The sequence below is a fragment of the Primulina tabacum genome, chromosome 1 (assembly GCF_025594145.1).
Source record: "Primulina tabacum isolate GXHZ01 chromosome 1, ASM2559414v2, whole genome shotgun sequence".
Taxonomy (NCBI): domain Eukaryota; kingdom Viridiplantae; phylum Streptophyta; class Magnoliopsida; order Lamiales; family Gesneriaceae; genus Primulina; species Primulina tabacum.
In genome coordinates, this window is record NC_134550.1 from 4,819,903 (window position 1) to 4,838,196 (window position 18,294).

At 35.1% G+C, this 18,294-nt stretch overlaps 2 protein-coding genes across 2 annotated transcripts; both read left to right on the top strand.

The window, feature by feature from the left end:
- Positions 1-640: 640 nt before the first annotated feature.
- On the top strand, positions 641-2,722 carry LOC142533621 (S-adenosyl-L-methionine:benzoic acid/salicylic acid carboxyl methyltransferase 2-like). Its single transcript, XM_075640487.1, has 4 exons — positions 641-850; positions 1,177-1,590; positions 1,721-1,981; positions 2,287-2,722. Exons 1-4 carry the CDS (start codon positions 776-778, stop codon positions 2,644-2,646), a joined length of 1,110 nt encoding a protein of 369 aa, XP_075496602.1. The 5' UTR covers positions 641-775; the 3' UTR covers positions 2,647-2,722.
- Positions 2,723-5,350: 2,628 nt separating this feature from the next.
- LOC142533539 (protein MICRORCHIDIA 2-like) lies at positions 5,351-16,854 on the top strand. The gene is made up of 18 exons (XM_075640377.1): positions 5,351-5,747; positions 5,854-5,928; positions 6,197-6,231; positions 7,313-7,391; positions 7,479-7,568; positions 10,255-10,330; positions 10,805-10,883; positions 11,006-11,134; positions 12,721-12,819; positions 12,920-13,027; positions 13,520-13,669; positions 14,579-14,671; positions 14,960-15,011; positions 15,087-15,198; positions 15,842-15,992; positions 16,187-16,260; positions 16,410-16,452; positions 16,638-16,854. The coding sequence occupies exons 1-18, from the start codon at positions 5,414-5,416 to the stop codon at positions 16,746-16,748; spliced, it is 1,890 nt and encodes a 629-aa protein (XP_075496492.1). The 5' UTR covers positions 5,351-5,413; the 3' UTR covers positions 16,749-16,854.
- Positions 16,855-18,294: the final 1,440 nt, after the last annotated feature.

Genomic DNA, 18,294 nt, shown 5'->3' on the forward strand with positions numbered 1-18,294 from the left:
GTTCGGACAGTTAACCGAAGCATGAAGACCTCTGCACAAACGTATGATTAATTAATTTCAATTACTTTAATTAGTATGATAAAGAAGTCAATTCAACAACCAACTCCTTGTCTCGGGGAGCTTCCTAAAACGGATTTCGATTAAAAAACTTTTATAATAATTTGAGTTAACGATTTTCGTAAAAATAATAAGCATATGAAATAAATGTTTTATAAGTCTGTCATGTTTGTGCGGACCTGGGGTGGGGCATGACATTGTCTGATATATATCTCACTCGGTGCTACAGAAATATCTAACCTCAAATCACCACATAATTTTGCCGTACTGATTCATGAAAAAAAAAAAAAAATGAACCATTCATGATATCTCTATTTTAATAAATAAAATGTGTTAGAGGGTTAGTTCTAGTTCTTGATTCACAAGACGACAAATTAATTCGATGTTACTCCCAGAATATTAAAATATATCTTTAATAAATAACTTAAAAATTTTAAAAATTGCAAGTGGTTCCGCATAGCTGCCTTATCAGAAAGGACTAAAATTAAAAAAAAAAACAATAAAAATTGTGGACTATAACTGAAATTTAATAACATATAGCACCGCACCAAAACCGTAAAAGATAAATTGCATGACCAAAATGCAAATTTCAGAAACAATTAAATCGGAACCACAAACGATATGCTCTCGATAACTTGTCCTTAAACATCCATCTATAAATAACCCATTGCTGCCTCCTCCTTCGGACACACTTTACCAAAATAAAGAATAACTAGTAATGGAAGTAAAGCAAGTGCTTCACATGAATGGAGGTTTTGGGGACACCAGTTACGCCAGCAACTCCTTGCTTCAGGTACATAACATTCTTCATCCAAAGTCTGTCGACCCATATTTCGCTTAATTTTTTCTCTATAAATCTCCCGGAAAAAAAAAACGTGATTTCGTTCTAAATTTGAAGACCCCATTTTACTCGTTGATAGCCAATGTTTCGGCATGTGGACTGTGTAAATGTTTTGGCCAGTTATGGACATTACATCTGAAGTAGAGGATATCTTATTATAGCATCTCTTTTTACACTTTAATATTTCGGGCAAACCTCGTTATAATATACACTCAATTTATAGTTTTCAAATAGCTTTGTTATTAATTTAATAATATTGACATGCATGATGAGTGAAGCGAAAGGTGATATCCATGACAAAGCCAATAATAGAGGAGGCCATAACTGAACTTTACATTAGTATGAATGCCCCCAATAACTTGTGTATGGCTGAATTGGGCTGTTCCAGTGGACCAAATACGATGGTTGTGGCGACGGAGATTGTCAAAATCGTTCGCAAATTATGCTTGGAAATAGGCCGGCAGCCTCCTGAGTTTCAGATACATTTGAATGATCTGACTGGGAATGATTTCAATTCTATTTTCCGGGACAATTTACCGATGTTTCAACTGGAGTTACGAGACGAAAAGAGTCGTGGCCAATTCAGTCCATGCTTTGTGTCTGCGGTTCCTGGATCATTTTATGGCAGGCTTTTTGCTGCAAACACTGTGCATTTTATCCATTCCTCTTATAGTCTTCAGTGGATTTCCAAGGTTCGTGGAACACGTTTCCAAATTTAATTTGGTTCGATTCGGACCTTCAAACTAGAGCCTGATACTTTAAATATTAACAAGTCTGGACAGAATCCCTTAACATAATTTCGAGTTGTTTCCTTTTTAGCAGATTCCAAAAGAGGTGGAATTGCTGAACAAAGATAACATTTACATGTCAAGCGCAAGCCCAACACAGGTGATCGACACATACTATAATCAATTTCGAATCGATTTTTATACTTTCCTCAGGTGCCGTTCGGAGGAAATCGTATCCGGTGGAAGAATGGTGTTAACTATTCTGGGAAGGAGAGGTCATGAGGATGCTTGTAGAGAGGGATGCTGCTATATTTGGGAGCTTTTGGCCCTCGTTCTCAAACAAATGGTAGCTGAGGTATACTATAAAGACTTACCTTGTGCATAATTTGATGTATTTGTTTGACATGTATAAATTTATGATGTACTAAGGATTCACAAAAGTGGTAATAAAAATAATGGAAAAAGTATATATTTTCTCTATTGTATTGGTTTTGATACATTGAGTCGAAAAAATTTAGTTTCGGTACATAACTTTTAATTTCCAATTTTTGAGAAAAATAATGTATTTTATTTATATGTTTCTTTAACTTAAAAAATATGGATAAGGATATAGAAATATTCTAGCAATTTCAATAAACCGTAGTCAAAATTTATTCGTAGGGACTGATAGAAAAAGAAAAGCTGCGTTCTTTCAACATCCCTAATTATACACCATCCCCTAGAGAAGTGAAGGAGGAGGTCGAAAAGGAAGGTAGCTTCGGCATCAACCACCTCGAGACTTCAGAAATATCTTTGGTCGACTGGAGCAAAGGCTTCCGTTCAGCCGACGAGCCTGATTGGCACAACGTGAGCCGTGGCATGAGAGCCGTGTCGGAACCACTGTTATCCGAACATTTTGGAGGATTCGTAATGGATCAAATATTTGAAAAGTACAGCGAAATTCTCCGTGAGTGCTCGAATAAGGGACCGGAGACGAAATTTGTCAATGTCACTGTCTCCGTGACGAGGAACGGAAAGTAATTAAGATGGCCGAGGGCCCATTATATATAATTATTGTAATATATGTATACAGTTTTGATATGCTGCATACCTACCGTGTACACCTACGTGAGCACCGATGATGTGTCACTCACCCATTGGATGTGATGAAATATAGAAAAAATTGCACATCTAATGGATGAGTGACACCTATGTAATATACATATATATATATATATATATATATATATATACATATATACATATATATATATGTATGGTGTGTGATGCATGCAATATTTCTTTAGTGGTAGTTTCTTTTCTCTGGTGAAATATAATCGAATTGAAACATGTTAGTTGTGTACTGTTTAATCATGGAATAAGATCGAAATTATATGGAATCTCTAAAACATGCAAACTTAGCTTCTTTGATTGTGAAATCTTATGTTTTTTATTAAATGAAATTACAAGAGCGAGTTGCAGAGAAATCATATGCATTTTACTCTATAATTCAACGCCTTGGCTTCAAGTGTCACGATAATAGTTGTGTGTCAAAGGCAAAAGGACTTTGTTTGTGGTTCGAAGAAAAGCTAAATAAATTGACACTAGGCAACCCAAGCTCTGACCCATGACCAAATCATATAACCATGGAATGAGACTATTTTTTAAAAAACTTTTTCACGGGAAATATAAAATATTAAATGTCAAGCCCCGAGACTCAGGATTGACACCGGCGTTGTTTAACAATCACACAATCGAAACAACAAGCCTTTGTAGCACAGTGTAAACCGAAATCAGTTTATATATCATAATCTTAAATGAAATAACTATTGTCTTTACAATACCGAAATCTCAAAAACGACAGAGTTTAATGCGGAAACGTAAAACTAAATAACATAATAAACTTTAAACTTAATATCAAATCTTGATTGTTCACCAGTCCCAAAATTGGTCTGATTCCTCTTCCTCAAGTTCCTCCTCGGGTTTATCTGGGAAGGGTTGTAAGGGGGGTGAGTATTTGGGAATACTCAGCAAGTGTAGGAATATCGAGCACAATAAAACAACATGCATAACTTTCGAGATTTTCATGACTTGCATACATACTTCATAAACATGCATAACATTGACCAGCACTACGATTTATCTACTTTATATGGTTTGCTGATGTCAGTCCCTAATTTTTACTCCTCTAAGGGGGCGAGGCCGTATAGCGGTTATATCCTCCACCGCGTAAGGGTACGTCATGGTTGGGATTCCCACCCATATACAGTTGACTCCTCACAGTGCTTAAAACAGTATGACAATCGACACAAGAAAAGGAGTAGGAAAAGAATTGTACTCGACCGAAATTTTTATTCAAAAACCGAAAAATCACGTATGCATAAACCGAAATTTTGAAATTTAAGAACATCTCACTTACCGTGTTTGAATGCTAAAAAACGTGGATGCTTGGCTTCGGGATTTAAGTCGCTTCTCGCTCCTCGTCCGGGCAGCGCTTCGGCTCAATTTTTGGGCTAACTTCGGGAAGATTTTCGGGCAGAGTTTCGGCTATGATGTGCTGGATTTTCGAGAGTTTCAGCAAGGAATTTCGAAATTAGGTGTGGGAGAATGACTAGGGATGGTGTGGTATTCATAGGTGAGGGGGAATTGAGCTAAACATGGCATCAAAATCCCACATATTGCACTCAAGATCCACACGATTTTTGCCAAAAAAATGTATTCCATGATGAGTTTATTTTGCTACCAATTTGTGAGATACATTCCTTAATCCCTTGCCCTTGATTATTTTCGAAAATATGCTAGCTAAGTCAAGGATTTTGTGCACAAGTTTGATGATTTGCCTCCACTTTTTCTTGCAAATTTCCATGCATCACAATATCTAGGCATATATTCTAGGAGGATTTCGAAAATAACTAGCAATATTCATGTCTTAATTCTTTTAATTGTATGATATTCAAATCTTGCAAAATTTTCTTTCCAAATTTCAAAATTTGCATGTCTTGGCACAAATATTATTGACTTGATAATTAAGGCCTTCAATAATAACATTTCAAATACAAGGATTTCCAATATATTTTCCCACTTCATACCATAATCTAAGATCCACAAAAAATCGGTTCTCACATTAAAGCTCGAATTCATTCAAAGAACATTTGCAACTCAAGTTGTACGTAGGCTAGGGCTTGGACGAGGAAGATAACACGAGTTCGAAGCTGATTGATTCATGATGTCTTTCATAATGAAATTTTCAAATTTTTTTTTCTCATATCTTATTTTAACAATAAAATCTAGTAAAATATTTAATTGCGAATTTTGTATATTGACTATTTATCATGCATCATTCACATACCAAATATTTATCTAAAATAAGTCAAATCATTAAATTAAAATTACAATATTATATATTTATATTAATTAATTATTGAAAATGAAAAAATTAAAATCTATTATATTATACATTTAATCAATTAATTATTGAAAATGACAAAATTAAAATCTATTATATTATACATTTAATCAATCAAACAATGATAATAGTCTCTTAAATTCGAGTGTTGTTGATGACGAATATTTTTTTTTAATTTATTTAGATAGATTTAATTGTTTTTTGTAATTTTAACTCGAAATAAACATATCTTGGTATATGCTCAAACACAATCCAATCAACCCGACTAAACAGATATTTGATATAACATATGAATATAACAAGATAGGTTACCCGGAAAAGAGTTTTAAGATAAAAAAGTAAAAAGAATAATTCCTTACATCATAAAAAGCAAAAAGGCCGCACCAAACATCCCTCGATTTCATGTATTTCGATTCAAAATTTCACAAAATGCTGCCTAGACAGCACAAGCAAATACCGACCGCCGCCGATATAATTGATATCGACAGCAGCGACGATGAGTCCGGCAGTGGCGTAGGCGGCGGACGCGGTGGAGGAGTTTATGCTGGACAAAACGCTGACAGTGCTAAACCATCAAAGGTAGTAAAATTGCAGACCAACGAACGTTTCAATAATCAGTCTCCACCCGTGATCAATAGCAGCGCCTCTGAAGCCAATTATCGACATCTAGACTCTCGAAGTTTCTGGAAAGCCGGAGATTATGAAGTTGGCCCAACTAAATTTACTTCAGCTCAAGGTCAATCCTGTTTAATTTTTCTTTGCCTGTATTATTTTTTCTTAACTTCTTGCTTATTTCTGTGATATAAATTTTGGGGCCTTATGGTGTGTAATGTGCATTGCAGGTGATCTGGAGCATGCACGTGTGCACCCGAAGTTTCTGCATTCAAACGCAACTTCTCACAAATGGGCATTCGGTGGTAATTGATGAATTGAGGCTTATCTTTTGTTGGAGTTTTACCATTTCTAAGAGTAAACAACTTGCAGAGTGTGTGTGTATTTCATCTAACGCGAGGCTCAACTGTGATTGCCTGTTTTCTCCCCAATTTGTGTACTATTAGGAGATTTTAATGATCTAGCACTACTGGAAACAGGCCAATATCTGGCACTTCTATAGAAATAGGAGAAAAACATAACATGACAGACTAATTATGAGGGAGATTCTAAAATCTCAATTCTTTGTTGCAGCCATTGCCGAACTCTTGGACAATGCAGTTGATGAGGTAACCATATTTATCACCCTACTGTTCCAATCAATTTTTGAATGAAATGATATAAATTACATATAATTTATGAGGCATAATGACTAACTTAGCATGAATGCAAACGTCTGAGCCTTAAATGTTTCTTCTTTGGTTATCTTGTCAGGTATAATGTTTACTTATATGCCTCTTGTTCTTGTTTTATTTTGTTTCGAGACATGTTTTGGTGGTCTTGCTTTGTGCTTATGGAGCTATGTTATGTTGTAATAATCCTCTCTAATTTCATCTCTTATTTCTTATAGAGATGATAACGGTTTTTAAAACTTGTCACTGTGACTAGAATCATCATGAAAGCTTCTAATCTGCAGTGACTAGGATATATACTTTAAATTAGAAATGTGAAACATACGGGTGCATCTTTTAGCATGTGCAAGCATCTACTTGCTTCCTCGAGTTCAAAGGCTCTTTATAGTGGCCATTATATCATGTGGTAGTATTTTCATATCTTTTTTTCCTCGTAAAATCAATTTACTGATCTTATAGAATGAGCCAAAAACCTAGCATCTCTTAGGGGACGAATGTTTTAACTATTAACTGGAGGTTTTGTCTTGATAATTGTGGTCTGTAATATGTATTTTTGCCATGTTGTGATGTTTGGGCTTTATTGAACTTACTGCTTTAACCGAAGCAAGTTTACTCAGTTGGGATTTTTGAATCCCGAACTTGTCATCGGACAGAATGACAATGGTGAGTTTCCATGTAATGAATAATTTATGTTCGTGAAGTTTCCTCCTAGTCCTAGTCTGGAAAAAACGGTAGAGTTGTATTGGGTTGATGGCAAAGCATATACTCTATAGAATTAGAGTCGTAAGCATTAGTTGGAGTCTTGATTAAGCTGTTGGAGGTAACTCTTATTACTGGCTTGAACACATGCTGTGAAATTGATGTTGGCGTGGGTATGATCATTATAAGGATATCCATGTTGTGGAATGTTTAGAGCTTCTCTAAATAAGTTGAGCAACCATATAAGAACTGAATTGAATTAAAAAGTTTTCAATTGGTGGGGTTTGTGCGATTTATTTCGTTTCTGTTTGTTATCCAGATAGGCAATGGTGCAACCTTTGTGAAGGTCGACCGGACGGATAATACGAAGGACAATTCTCCTGCCTTACTTTTCCAAGGTACTGATCATCCCGATTTTAACTTCGCGTATCAGTTCTATGTGTTTTTTCAAATTTCGGATTTAAAGTAGTCAACATCTTTTGCAGATGACGGGGGTGGAATGGATCCAGAAAGCATGCGTAAGTGCATGAGCTTGGGATATTCTTCAAAGACGTCAAACACCACCATTGGACAATGTAAGTGTTGCTTGTTCTGCAAATCCCTGCTAATTACTACCTTTTTCATTGTTATATTTATGTGTGCACCTTTACCAATTTCTCAGCTCTTATTTGTGAAAATATATGTCGACTAATATTCCTACTAAGGTTTGACTTGGTTCTCCGACACTGTAGGCTTTTTCCCCGTTGTGAATTGTGAGTGTGCATCCTGTTTTTGTGTTTTACACGATCAATATTCATCAAAGCATTAGTTTATGAACTATCAATCTATCATCTCTGTTCGTGCTATAATCATTGATTATAGATCAGTTCTGGGATCTTAAATATTTTTAAATTTTGCGTGTGTATAACTAATGATTTTTTATGCCCATAATTTATGATGATGTTTATCCTAAATATCTTAAGTCAGAAACTCAGAACCAAGCATTTGGGACACCCACCTCGCGATAATAAAGATTCAAATAGAATTAAAGTGCTTTTCCAAAGGACATTACACCAAATGAGAAGTGAAACCGGCCAAAGTGGAAATCCCAAGATAAGCTATTCTAATTTCGCCTCCCATAGAATTGGTCGCAGGATCCTCTGATCTCGTCTCACCAATTGGAAAAACGCTCAATTCTAAAGGGCAAGCAAAGCACAGTATGAAATGACAAACCACGGTCCATACGTTTCCCAATTCCTCACTTTAGTCAATTATCCTACACAGCAAAATCTCTATGAAAAGAAGGCTTAGTGGAGCATACTCATAAGAATCAATGATGAAACATCGTGGCTGTCATGCTCAATTACTTATCAATAGCTAGAAAATTCTCAAGCATCATCATTCAGTATTCGCTTAGTTTCTGCAACTTCATACTATTCAATCAATGGCACATTCAAATCTCTGTAAATACTTGTTACCTCTCACATGTTACCAAATTGTAATGTATCTTGAATGAATGCAATAAGGGTTGCCCAAAACTCACACTTCAAGGGGTCTCTTTCTACATCAAATTAGACAAGGCATAATCATCAATCATTCTCATAATGTTATCAAGTATAGACCCACTTCTTAGTTACAAGACGTTAGCACTATAGTATAGCATTAAACCCCTTGTTATCTTTATTATTATAAGGTTACACAATTTAGTGGCTATTCAAATTACTCATACATTTCAACAACACAATCTCAAGTTTTGATGCTTTGGAATTTATACAATAAACCAATATCTCCAGCATATTTAAGCAAAAATCCAACTCAGCAAAACCTTACCAAAATTCATTTGCTTCTTTTGCTAAACTGGAAATGGTCTTCCAAATCTTGCACGAGTATAAATGCAAGCTCAAAATGTCATTACCAACTAAACTTCAAAATGAGACTCTATGTAAGACATACTAGTGTCAATATGTAGCCTATGGACTATGGCACATAGATCATTGTTCCGAGTTTGGATTGTCAAGGATGTTAAGTGTAGAGGATGATGTGCTAGAGAGGAGGAAATATGCTGGTGTCTATCTCTAAAGATTTTGGAAGTTGGCTATGGTTGAAAAGGGACACAAAGTACACTTATATTTTTGAAAATCCTGGAAAAATTAGGCTTTTAAAAAGATCTGCAGGCAGGACCACAAAGTTAAGCCATTTCCATGGCAGGTCCGTGATAGTTCGAGAAATAAAACCCTAGAGGCAAGGCCCCACAATCACCTTCATATCACTTGTAGCCTATTGGTTTTGATACAAACCTCCCTTGCCCCAGTGCATGCACCTCTTTGGTTGGACAAAGTAGACCACCATGGACCCATGGCACGTCCATACCTGGTCTGTGACACGCCTCTGACACTGATCCATAGACCCATTCCAAATTCATGGCATGTCTGTGGTTGCTCCAGTGGCTAATACATCTGAGATACAACTTTCCACATGCATAAGTGTGTACAGGTCCGTGTCAGAGACGTGTGAAATATACATGATTGCATGAACTCATGCACACATAATTTGCATTGTGTCTAATGCATTGGAAATTAAATAAGAGCAGATATCACAGAAGTATATGCCTTTGTTCATGAAACTTGTCTAAGCATGTCTATGAGAATAAGCTATCCTGTTTGAATAATCTCATTCTGAACATCTTTAGTGGATATTACTCTCTCTTAAGAACCTTCTGTTTGGGGTTGAGCTATGGCTTAGTGAACTGACATTATATAAGTAAATCAAGTGGCTCTAGATTTCAAAGCAAACCCTGTGCCAAACAGTTCTTTTATACTAGGATTTTTTGTTTCAGTTGGCGCATTTATACTAAAGATTGCAGTTAAGGTTATCTAATCAATGAATTTCGTATCAACTGAGCTAGTTGGACTAAGAAAGTATTTTGCTGTGAGGTAGATTTGAAATCTCTATAATGTTTCAGGTCTTATAGATTCTAATCTTCACCATGGAAATTGGAATCTCGTATGCCTTTTTTTCATTCTTTGTATTTGTCCTATTTTCTTGTATTGTTTTGTTTCCATTTCTTATGGTCTTTGTAAAACTTTCCCAAACAAATTTTTAGGTTATTTTGCAGTTAATGAGGATTCCCAGTTAAATAGTTGAATACAATTATTACTGATCTGCGATTGATGAGTTTATAAAAGCAATAATTAAGTGTTATTTGTAAATAATTCGCAAGAGTTAGATTGCTAGCCTATTCATCTCTCCTAACGTCGAAAGCCAAATCTTTTCTCATGCTAGATGGTAATGGGTTCAAAACAAGTACTATGCGACTAGGAGCCGATGTCATTGTTTTTAGTCGTTCATCGCGATCGAGGTAATATCTTTCTTTTCAATAAGTTCTGGAGTTGTTTCATTATATTTTGGCATAAACAAACATGACAGAGTCACTCTTCGTTCACTTGTTGGGTCCATCGTACTGACATTTACACGTTGAGTTATTATTAGTTTATGTTTTAAGATTTTTCAATTTTATTCCAAAATATCTATATGTATGTGAATGGCTCGATGACTTGGGATCTGTATGTGTGTAAGAAATAATGGCTTGGCCATCTGTATGTGTGTAAGAAATATGGCAATGTACAATAGAAGTAGGAAAGAAAATATTATCGAGTTCATTTATTTTTGGAGGTAATTTGTTTTCTCATTATGTGTTGCGTGTGTTCTTGTTTACGAGGACATAAATCACATCAATATGTTGTTGTTTCACGTTATAACTCATGATCGCATGTTGATTCAATCTCTCTGCATTTAACATGATCTGACTTGAGTTTGCACTTGTATCCTTCAGTCAAGCCACCCAAAGTGTCGGTCTTTTGTCCTACACATTTTTGCGGAGAACAAGACAGGACGATGTAATCGTTCCAATGGTAAACTCTTAATTCTGAATATCTTAAGCTTTTCTTTTGCTGTCATTCACAGTTTTCAATAGCATAACCTTGAATTGTTCAATTATTTCTCATACTTTTTGAGATGGAATTATATATTGCAGATTGATTTTGATATCTCAGATAATTGGGCACAACCTATGTTCTATAGTTCCAAGGAGGATTGGTCCATGAACTTGAGAACCATCCTTGAATGGTCTCCATTTGCAACAGAAGATGATCTTATGCTGCAGGTTAACTTTACAATGAAATGCAAGATTCTCTGCGTCATAAATGTTTTGGTTTTTTGTTATCCGTGCTGTGGAGTTATTGCTTATCCAATGCCACTATGTTTTTGACATATGCTTGGTGCAATTATGTCTGTCTGCATGACAGTCAAATGTTTCTAGCATCTAATATAATTTTTTATCTTCCATATAACCTAGCAAATGCTTACTTACTCAGCCTTAATCTAGTATATTGTCAGTTTAGACTTTGTACTGCTACATTTTCTCTGTAACTCCCTTCACAACAACCCGATCCCATTTGTTGGGGTTCTGTTGTAGCTCCAGCAGAGGCCAAAAGGCATTTGACTGAAACAATGGAAGCACTAATTGTATTTATGAAACACCTACTGATAAAGCTGACAAATCCACCCTATGGTCACAGGACAGTGCTATGGCCTCTAAGGTTTTATGGAAAGCCATCCGTCCCTCTTTTACACCTTTGAAAAGATGTACAGACTCTGAGGTTTCCATATCACCCGGGGTACACTGTTCTCTTACAGCCAATTGGTCATGGCTTTTTTTGCTCTTCCAGATAGTATACTGAGCTTCTTCTTTCTGAAGCAACTAGGTTCATGGTCCGCAACGACAAAATGGCTCTGCCACATGTCTACTGGTCCTGCTGTCGCCTTCTGTTTCCTTCTCTGTCACTCCAGTCTTTCTGTTTCATTACTTAATCAGTTCTTTGTCCGACGATTGTTGCCTAACTAGCTGTTGATCTTTAAATGGCGGAGCGACGAAACTTGGATATGTTCCAGTTTCTTCGTAATTTGTAAAGAAGATGCTTTCTGGTGATGCTTGATACAAGATTTACCTAGGTGCAGCGCACGGGGTAAACTTTGATTGAGGTTGATCATTTATTGTAGAAGAGATTTCAATGCTGTTTTGATCTCCATGCTTAGACGAGAGGAAAAATAGATCCCCCTTCCACATTCGCTAAGAGGATATGTAGGATTCGGAACGTCAACAATAGATGATTTTTTTAATTATATTTATTATTTTTTCCTCACACCCCCAATCATTCATTGTGGGGAAACAAATACCGTACCATTTGGATTTGTGGGGAAACAAATACTGTACCATTTGGATTTGTTGGTTACCCACCTCCTGAGAAATGAGATTGAGACATTTACAAATAATGGCATCATTTTCTGAAACTTAGTTGCATGTATTGAGTTGTGTTTTTCTTTGCATGTGATGTGCCTATTGGATTTTTTGTTAGTCTGAATTTTGTCAGAAATACAAGGTGTTTCTTGTTCTCCATCTTTGATTTTTTCCCTTCATTTTGATTTTTTATTTGGGATATCATTAAGAGTCTTCACCTCCTCTAAATATTCTATTTGTGTTGTGGGATAGCTCATACACAAACTTTTTGGCACTCAAATATGATGTGATATTCTGGAAATTTCCAAAAGTTCTAATATTTACCCACTGAATTGTGGAGTATTTAAATGACAAGAGTGCTGAGAAAGTTGCACAGAGTCTTGAACCTTTATTTTCCTAATTGGTTTGTGATTTTGTTGTTGTTTCACATCTATTTTTTCAATTTATTCCAGTTCGACAGTATTGGCTCTCACGGAACAAAGATCATAATATTTAATCTCTGGATGAATGATGAAGGCATTTATGAATTATGTTTTGATGATGATGATGAGGTAAACCAATTTCTTTTTTCAGTTTGATCATAGTGCTTGTCGTTTGCAGTTTGCAACTAGATTTGGTTAATCTATATTGTTCCTTTGTTAATTAATTCAGGATATAAGGCTGAGAGACGAAGCTAATCAGGGAACTATGTCCAAAACGTACAAAAGAGTCCTTGAACTGCAATCCCATATCTCTTACAGGATGCGTTACTCATTAAGGGTGGGCACTTTTATTATGTTTTTCAGTTATGTTGTTAAAACTTTTTGTGGTTTCACCTGTTGGATATCATTACAATTTTCTTTTAAGCCTGAATTGTCAAGCCTTTTCAGACTTACATTTAGAAAATATATCTGTTCTTTAATTAATCTTTTCTGCCAGTTGGCAATAACTAGTCCGTAGTCTGTTCCACTTTAGTGTACTTTTTTCAAGTTCCATTGCTTTACATTACCTAAAAGGTTTTATTCTCCATTATGTTTGATTTCTAAACCTTCATTTCTCTTGGCAAACTGGAAGTTTTTAACAGTTGTACCACATTTTTCAGAGTGTTTCCATACTGTTTGCTAATGTATTGTCCCCATGCATCAGTATTTATGCATTATATGCATGCTGCCAAACAAATATGGGCGTGTATCTGGAGCTTGTTCTCTTTGTTTACTTGCATTGATTTATTTGCTTAAGTGATATAAACTGTGTTAACATGTACTTTCCCAGGCATATGCATCCATATTGTATCTCAAAAGGTTTATCAACTTCAAAATAATTTTAAGAGGGAAACCTGTCGAGCAGTACATTATTGCAGGTGACTTGAAACACTCAAAGGTAGTCACGTACAGGCCAATTTCTGTTGTGACATCAAAAGAGGTATGGTGTCGTCATCTTTTACAATGTTGAAAGTATAGTCTCAGTTCTAGAGAACCTGAAAGAGTTTTTATTTCGGCCACCACTTGCTAATTGTGTATTTTAAAATTTGAAGTCTGGAGAGGAAATGAAGTGTCTATCTTTAGAATGTTATTTCTAAATTTGCAACATCAATTTCTGCTGGAGTTTTGTTTTATTGAGAATTGCCTATTTTCTGTTTCTTCAAGACTTGCCTAGAAGAACTCATAACGATACAACAATTTATGTAAATTGAGTACATTAAAAAATGTTAAACTGGCCTTTTCTTATCTTTCTATTTCTATATGAACCATGAGTTCTTTTCAGTCTGCCAATGCACTGGCCACCACGGATGATTCTATGTTAATTTTTAGTCCAATTTATAATGTCTGATTGTCTAAACATGCTTTGATGCTGTTTTTGCTGTTGGTGGTTGATGAGTTTTAAGGGGATCATAAATCCCTAGATTCGTGGTGGTGCTGGTGGTGCAGTTATTCTGAACTGGACTGGAATATGCTTATAGCCAAAGGGTAATGGGTATAAATTGGGTGTACAACTTTAAGGTGCTCGTGAAAGGAGGGAAAATTCGAATTACAAGGATGGTGTATTGTCAAAATGTTGGTCTTTTTTTTCTGTGTCTGTAGAGTTTGAGAATTGAACTTTCTAATTTACCATTTTACCCCAATGATGTTAATTCTCTATGGCTATACAAGCATTTGTAGATCATATTTAAAATTACAATTAGTATATGAACCATGTGCAGCAAGTGTTTTTTACATAAAAGATGCAAAAATACGATTTTGTTTTTTCTTGTTGATGGAAATACTTGTTAATTGTTTGTTTAGCTAAATATTTAGAAACTCATGGTACTGAATTATCACATGGATGGTGTAGGTGATTGTGGCGACCACCATTGGCTTCATTAAGGAAGCACCTGGACTTGGAGTTTGTGGATTCAATGTATACCATAAAAATCGTCTCATCAGGGTATGGCATGTTACTAATTGGAAGATTATTCTTATGACTTTTAATCTTGTACATTATGGGTGTGTGTGTATATATATATTTATATATTTCACCAAGTATGTCACTGATATAATTTTTCTCAGGCTGTGGTGAGAAATAGTATGTGCTGTAAAATAATTCCTTGGTAGAAAGTTTGAACTCTGTGAGCTAACAAGTTGTCTTATTGTAAAATTCCAACTCTGAACATATAATTTATGGGTGCTATTGAAGTTTGATTGTTTATTATTTAATATTTCTAACTTGTAACAGCCCTACTGGAAAGTTACTGCAGATGGAAGTTCCAAAGGACATGGTGTTGTTGGTAAGCTAGTAGATCTGAAGTTACTCATCACATTTTTTCCATCCCAGTGCTCTGCAACTAACTTTTGGCATCCAGGAGTTCTCGAGGCAAATTTCATAGAACCAGCACATGACAAACAAGATTTTGAGAGATCGTCTCTCTTTCTTAAGCTGGAGTCGAGGTTGAAACAAATGGTTGTGGACTTCTGGTACCCATCTTTTTCCCAATGCTATTCTTTCGATATAATCAGTGGTTCTAATTTTGACAAGATTTCAAACTTTCCTTAGAACCTCGTGATTTGCTTATTTTTTAGTTGAGTTTTTGTAAGTTAAACAGTAATGCCTTTTGGTCAGAAGCATTGCACTTTTATTCAAAATAAGAATTTTATCTCACAACTTATTTAGTCATTGACAAATTTGTTCGCCTAAGACATCACATTTTAGTTAACTAATAAATGTGAATTATTTCCACTCAACTAATGACATGTTAACAATCAATGAAATACCAACATATCTCAAATAAATTAGTTGGTGTCGATGCTGCAGACAACAAAGGAGGCATCTTGCCATGTATGCTTTCCTTTACCATGCACAATCACCGTAAATGACAAAGCCATGGCAAGTGCACCTTCTAAGGGACTCTTAACATGTGTTTGGTACTGGATCGATTTCCTCAATCTTCAAGATTTTCCCTCCCCTCTGTGTTGTTGGAACATGTTCGCTTAATTGTCATCATTAGTTTTTAGTGTTCCCGTCTACCTTTCCATGTGTTTAGATTGTTTCACTTCTTTTTATATCAAATGCTTCAAGCAGTTGTAGTCTATGTTGAACTAATTTGTTATGATGACACAGGAAAGCTCACTGTCACTTGATAGGACACCCACCTGATGGCACGCAGAGGAGTGACTTCAAAAAACAATCAGACGTACAGCATCATGTTGAAGTGGTGGATACTGATCTACATTCTACTGGTTTTGGTGCAAATCTGCAGCTATCCAGCACAGTAAGTGGAAAAATCTATTGTTGTCTTGGTGTTCGAAAGTTTGTATACTCAAGCACATTGTGTATTGGACTAATGAGTAGTACTCAATTGTTTTGCACATGTTCATACACCACTTGACCACAACGGTGGTGATTTGCTCAAATTTAGGGATACCTTTTCAGGTGTCTATCACTGTTCAATTCAACTGATTGCAGGGTTCTGTTCTGGAAACGCATATGGATACATCACTTGATCAGATATGTGAAGAGAACATTCAGTTGGTCACGAGGTAACTATGAGGATCATATAGATAGGCTGGCTTATTTTTTTATATTAGGGCCATCTGAGGTCACAAACACGTGTTTTTGTGTCGTTATAGTTTACCAACTTGGATTCTTTAGGGCCCTAATATTATTCAACTATGAACTTTCCCAACAGGTGTGAGGAGCACATCCAAAAGGAAGCTGAACTGAAAAGGACGGTAATTAATTTAGTTTCCATTATGCATCATCAGTTTATTAGCAGTTAGATAAATATATTAGTTGTGACAGAAAAAGCTAGTACACCTTTTTTTTGTGATGTCTGAAATGCTAGTGCACTTGAGTTTATTTAGTAACACAGAGACATTTTAGTAAAATTAAATCTGTTGTGGTGAAATATAATTAGATTGGGGAACTGGAGAACGAGTTGGAGGAAATCAGAAACAAGTGTGGTAGACTATCGGCTCACTTGGGGCTTCAGAGGCGGCAGATACTTATGTCCAGTAATGGATCGTAGGACGTAATTGCGATTGTTCTCATGGATATATAACATTCTGTAAATGATGCAATTCAAGAATCTGTACATACGCTACGGATATATGAGAATCGATTAAACTTTTGAATTTTCTTTCCGAGTTTCCATTAATTTTGTCAGGATTTCAGATGAGGAGAAATATGAATTGCTGGTATCTTTGCCATTTTCTTAAAATCATTTCGATTGGTGTGCTAAAGAAGCAATAGACAAAAGTGCCTGCACTTATTGGAGTTGTGTCAAAGTTGTTCATCAAATTATCATTAGAGTATTGGAAGACATCAGTCTATTAAAAACTTAGAAACAAAGAAAAATGGCTCCAAATTGTAACTTTTTCTTTCAATACGTACAATAAAAAAAAAATTTAAAAACTTTTCCATAGTTTGCGTGGCAATGTCATTCTAAAGAAAGAGTTAGAAAAAATATAATTTTAGTTTTATATATTTGATTGTGATTCTGATTTTTTATGTTGTTAAATTTTAATTTTATTATGCTATATTGTTTTTTTTCCACAACTTCATTAAATTTTTTACGACGTGTCTCACACAAAAAGATTAAAAATGCAAAAATTAATATAATATCAAAAATTAATATAATATCAAGATTGAAATTTGGTAATATAAACTATTGAATCATAATTGCAATCTTTCTCGAGACAGAGTTTAACTATTGCATCAACCAAATTATAAATCAAATTATCGTTCTCAGGGGATTTTAGTACCCCATTTATAATCTTAAAATTAAAACACACATTTTTCCCCACATCCCTACTTTCAAACACACTAGGTGAAGGGCTTTAATTAACAAATCTTCCATTGGAATAAACTCAATTTATTAGTGTAATGACACAATGATTTCAATGCTGGTATAGATACTCCCACATGCTTGGATTAACCCTGTCTAGAGTAGAGGCTAGAGCTATGTGTAGGATGAACCACCGAGTGATAAGAAAGACAATCAATTTGTTTATTTTTTTTTAAAAAAAAAATTAATATCATGTTAAATTTTATGTGTATATATATATATATTGAACTTTGTATTTCTAAATAACTTAAGACAAAAACGTGTGTGAAACAGTCTCACGGGTCGTATTTTGTGAGACGGATCTCTTATTTTGGTCATCCATGAAAAAATATTACTTTTTATTGTGAATGTCGGTAGGATTGACCCGTCTCACATATAAATACTCGTGAAACTGTCTCACAAAATACATACTCATAACTCAAATCACCATATTTGGCATTTTAGTTCCCATCATTCCTATAATCTAAAATTTAGTCTACAATCATAGCCTAAACCAAATTTGCAGTGCTTATTTTCATTATTATTTAATTTGGTGAACGTATCAATGATTAATCATGAAGCTAAATAATTGCACAAAAAACCATGTTCTTCCTATATATATATACACACACACACACACTCCGGTCTCTGTGTATAGGTAGCTTAGCTTTATTAGGTTGACATAAATTAATGGAGACAAATATCTTCATAATTAAGAAACATTAAGAAAATAGCTAATGAGCGGTTT

Coding starts and splice junctions, on each gene's coding strand:
- LOC142533539 (XM_075640377.1), top strand. CDS start 5,414: ATGTATTTCGATTCAAAATTTCACAAAATGCTGCCTAGACAGCACAAG. Junction 7,569..10,254: donor AAACACCACCATTGGACAAT/GTAAGTGTTGCT, acceptor TTCTCATGCTAG/ATGGTAATGGGTTCAAAACA. Junction 11,135..12,720: donor AAGATGATCTTATGCTGCAG/GTTAACTTTACA, acceptor AATTTATTCCAG/TTCGACAGTATTGGCTCTCA.
- LOC142533621 (XM_075640487.1), top strand. CDS start 776: ATGGAAGTAAAGCAAGTGCTTCACATGAATGGAGGTTTTGGGGACACC. Junction 1,591..1,720: donor GTCTTCAGTGGATTTCCAAG/GTTCGTGGAACA, acceptor CCTTTTTAGCAG/ATTCCAAAAGAGGTGGAATT. Junction 1,982..2,286: donor TCAAACAAATGGTAGCTGAG/GTATACTATAAA, acceptor ATTTATTCGTAG/GGACTGATAGAAAAAGAAAA.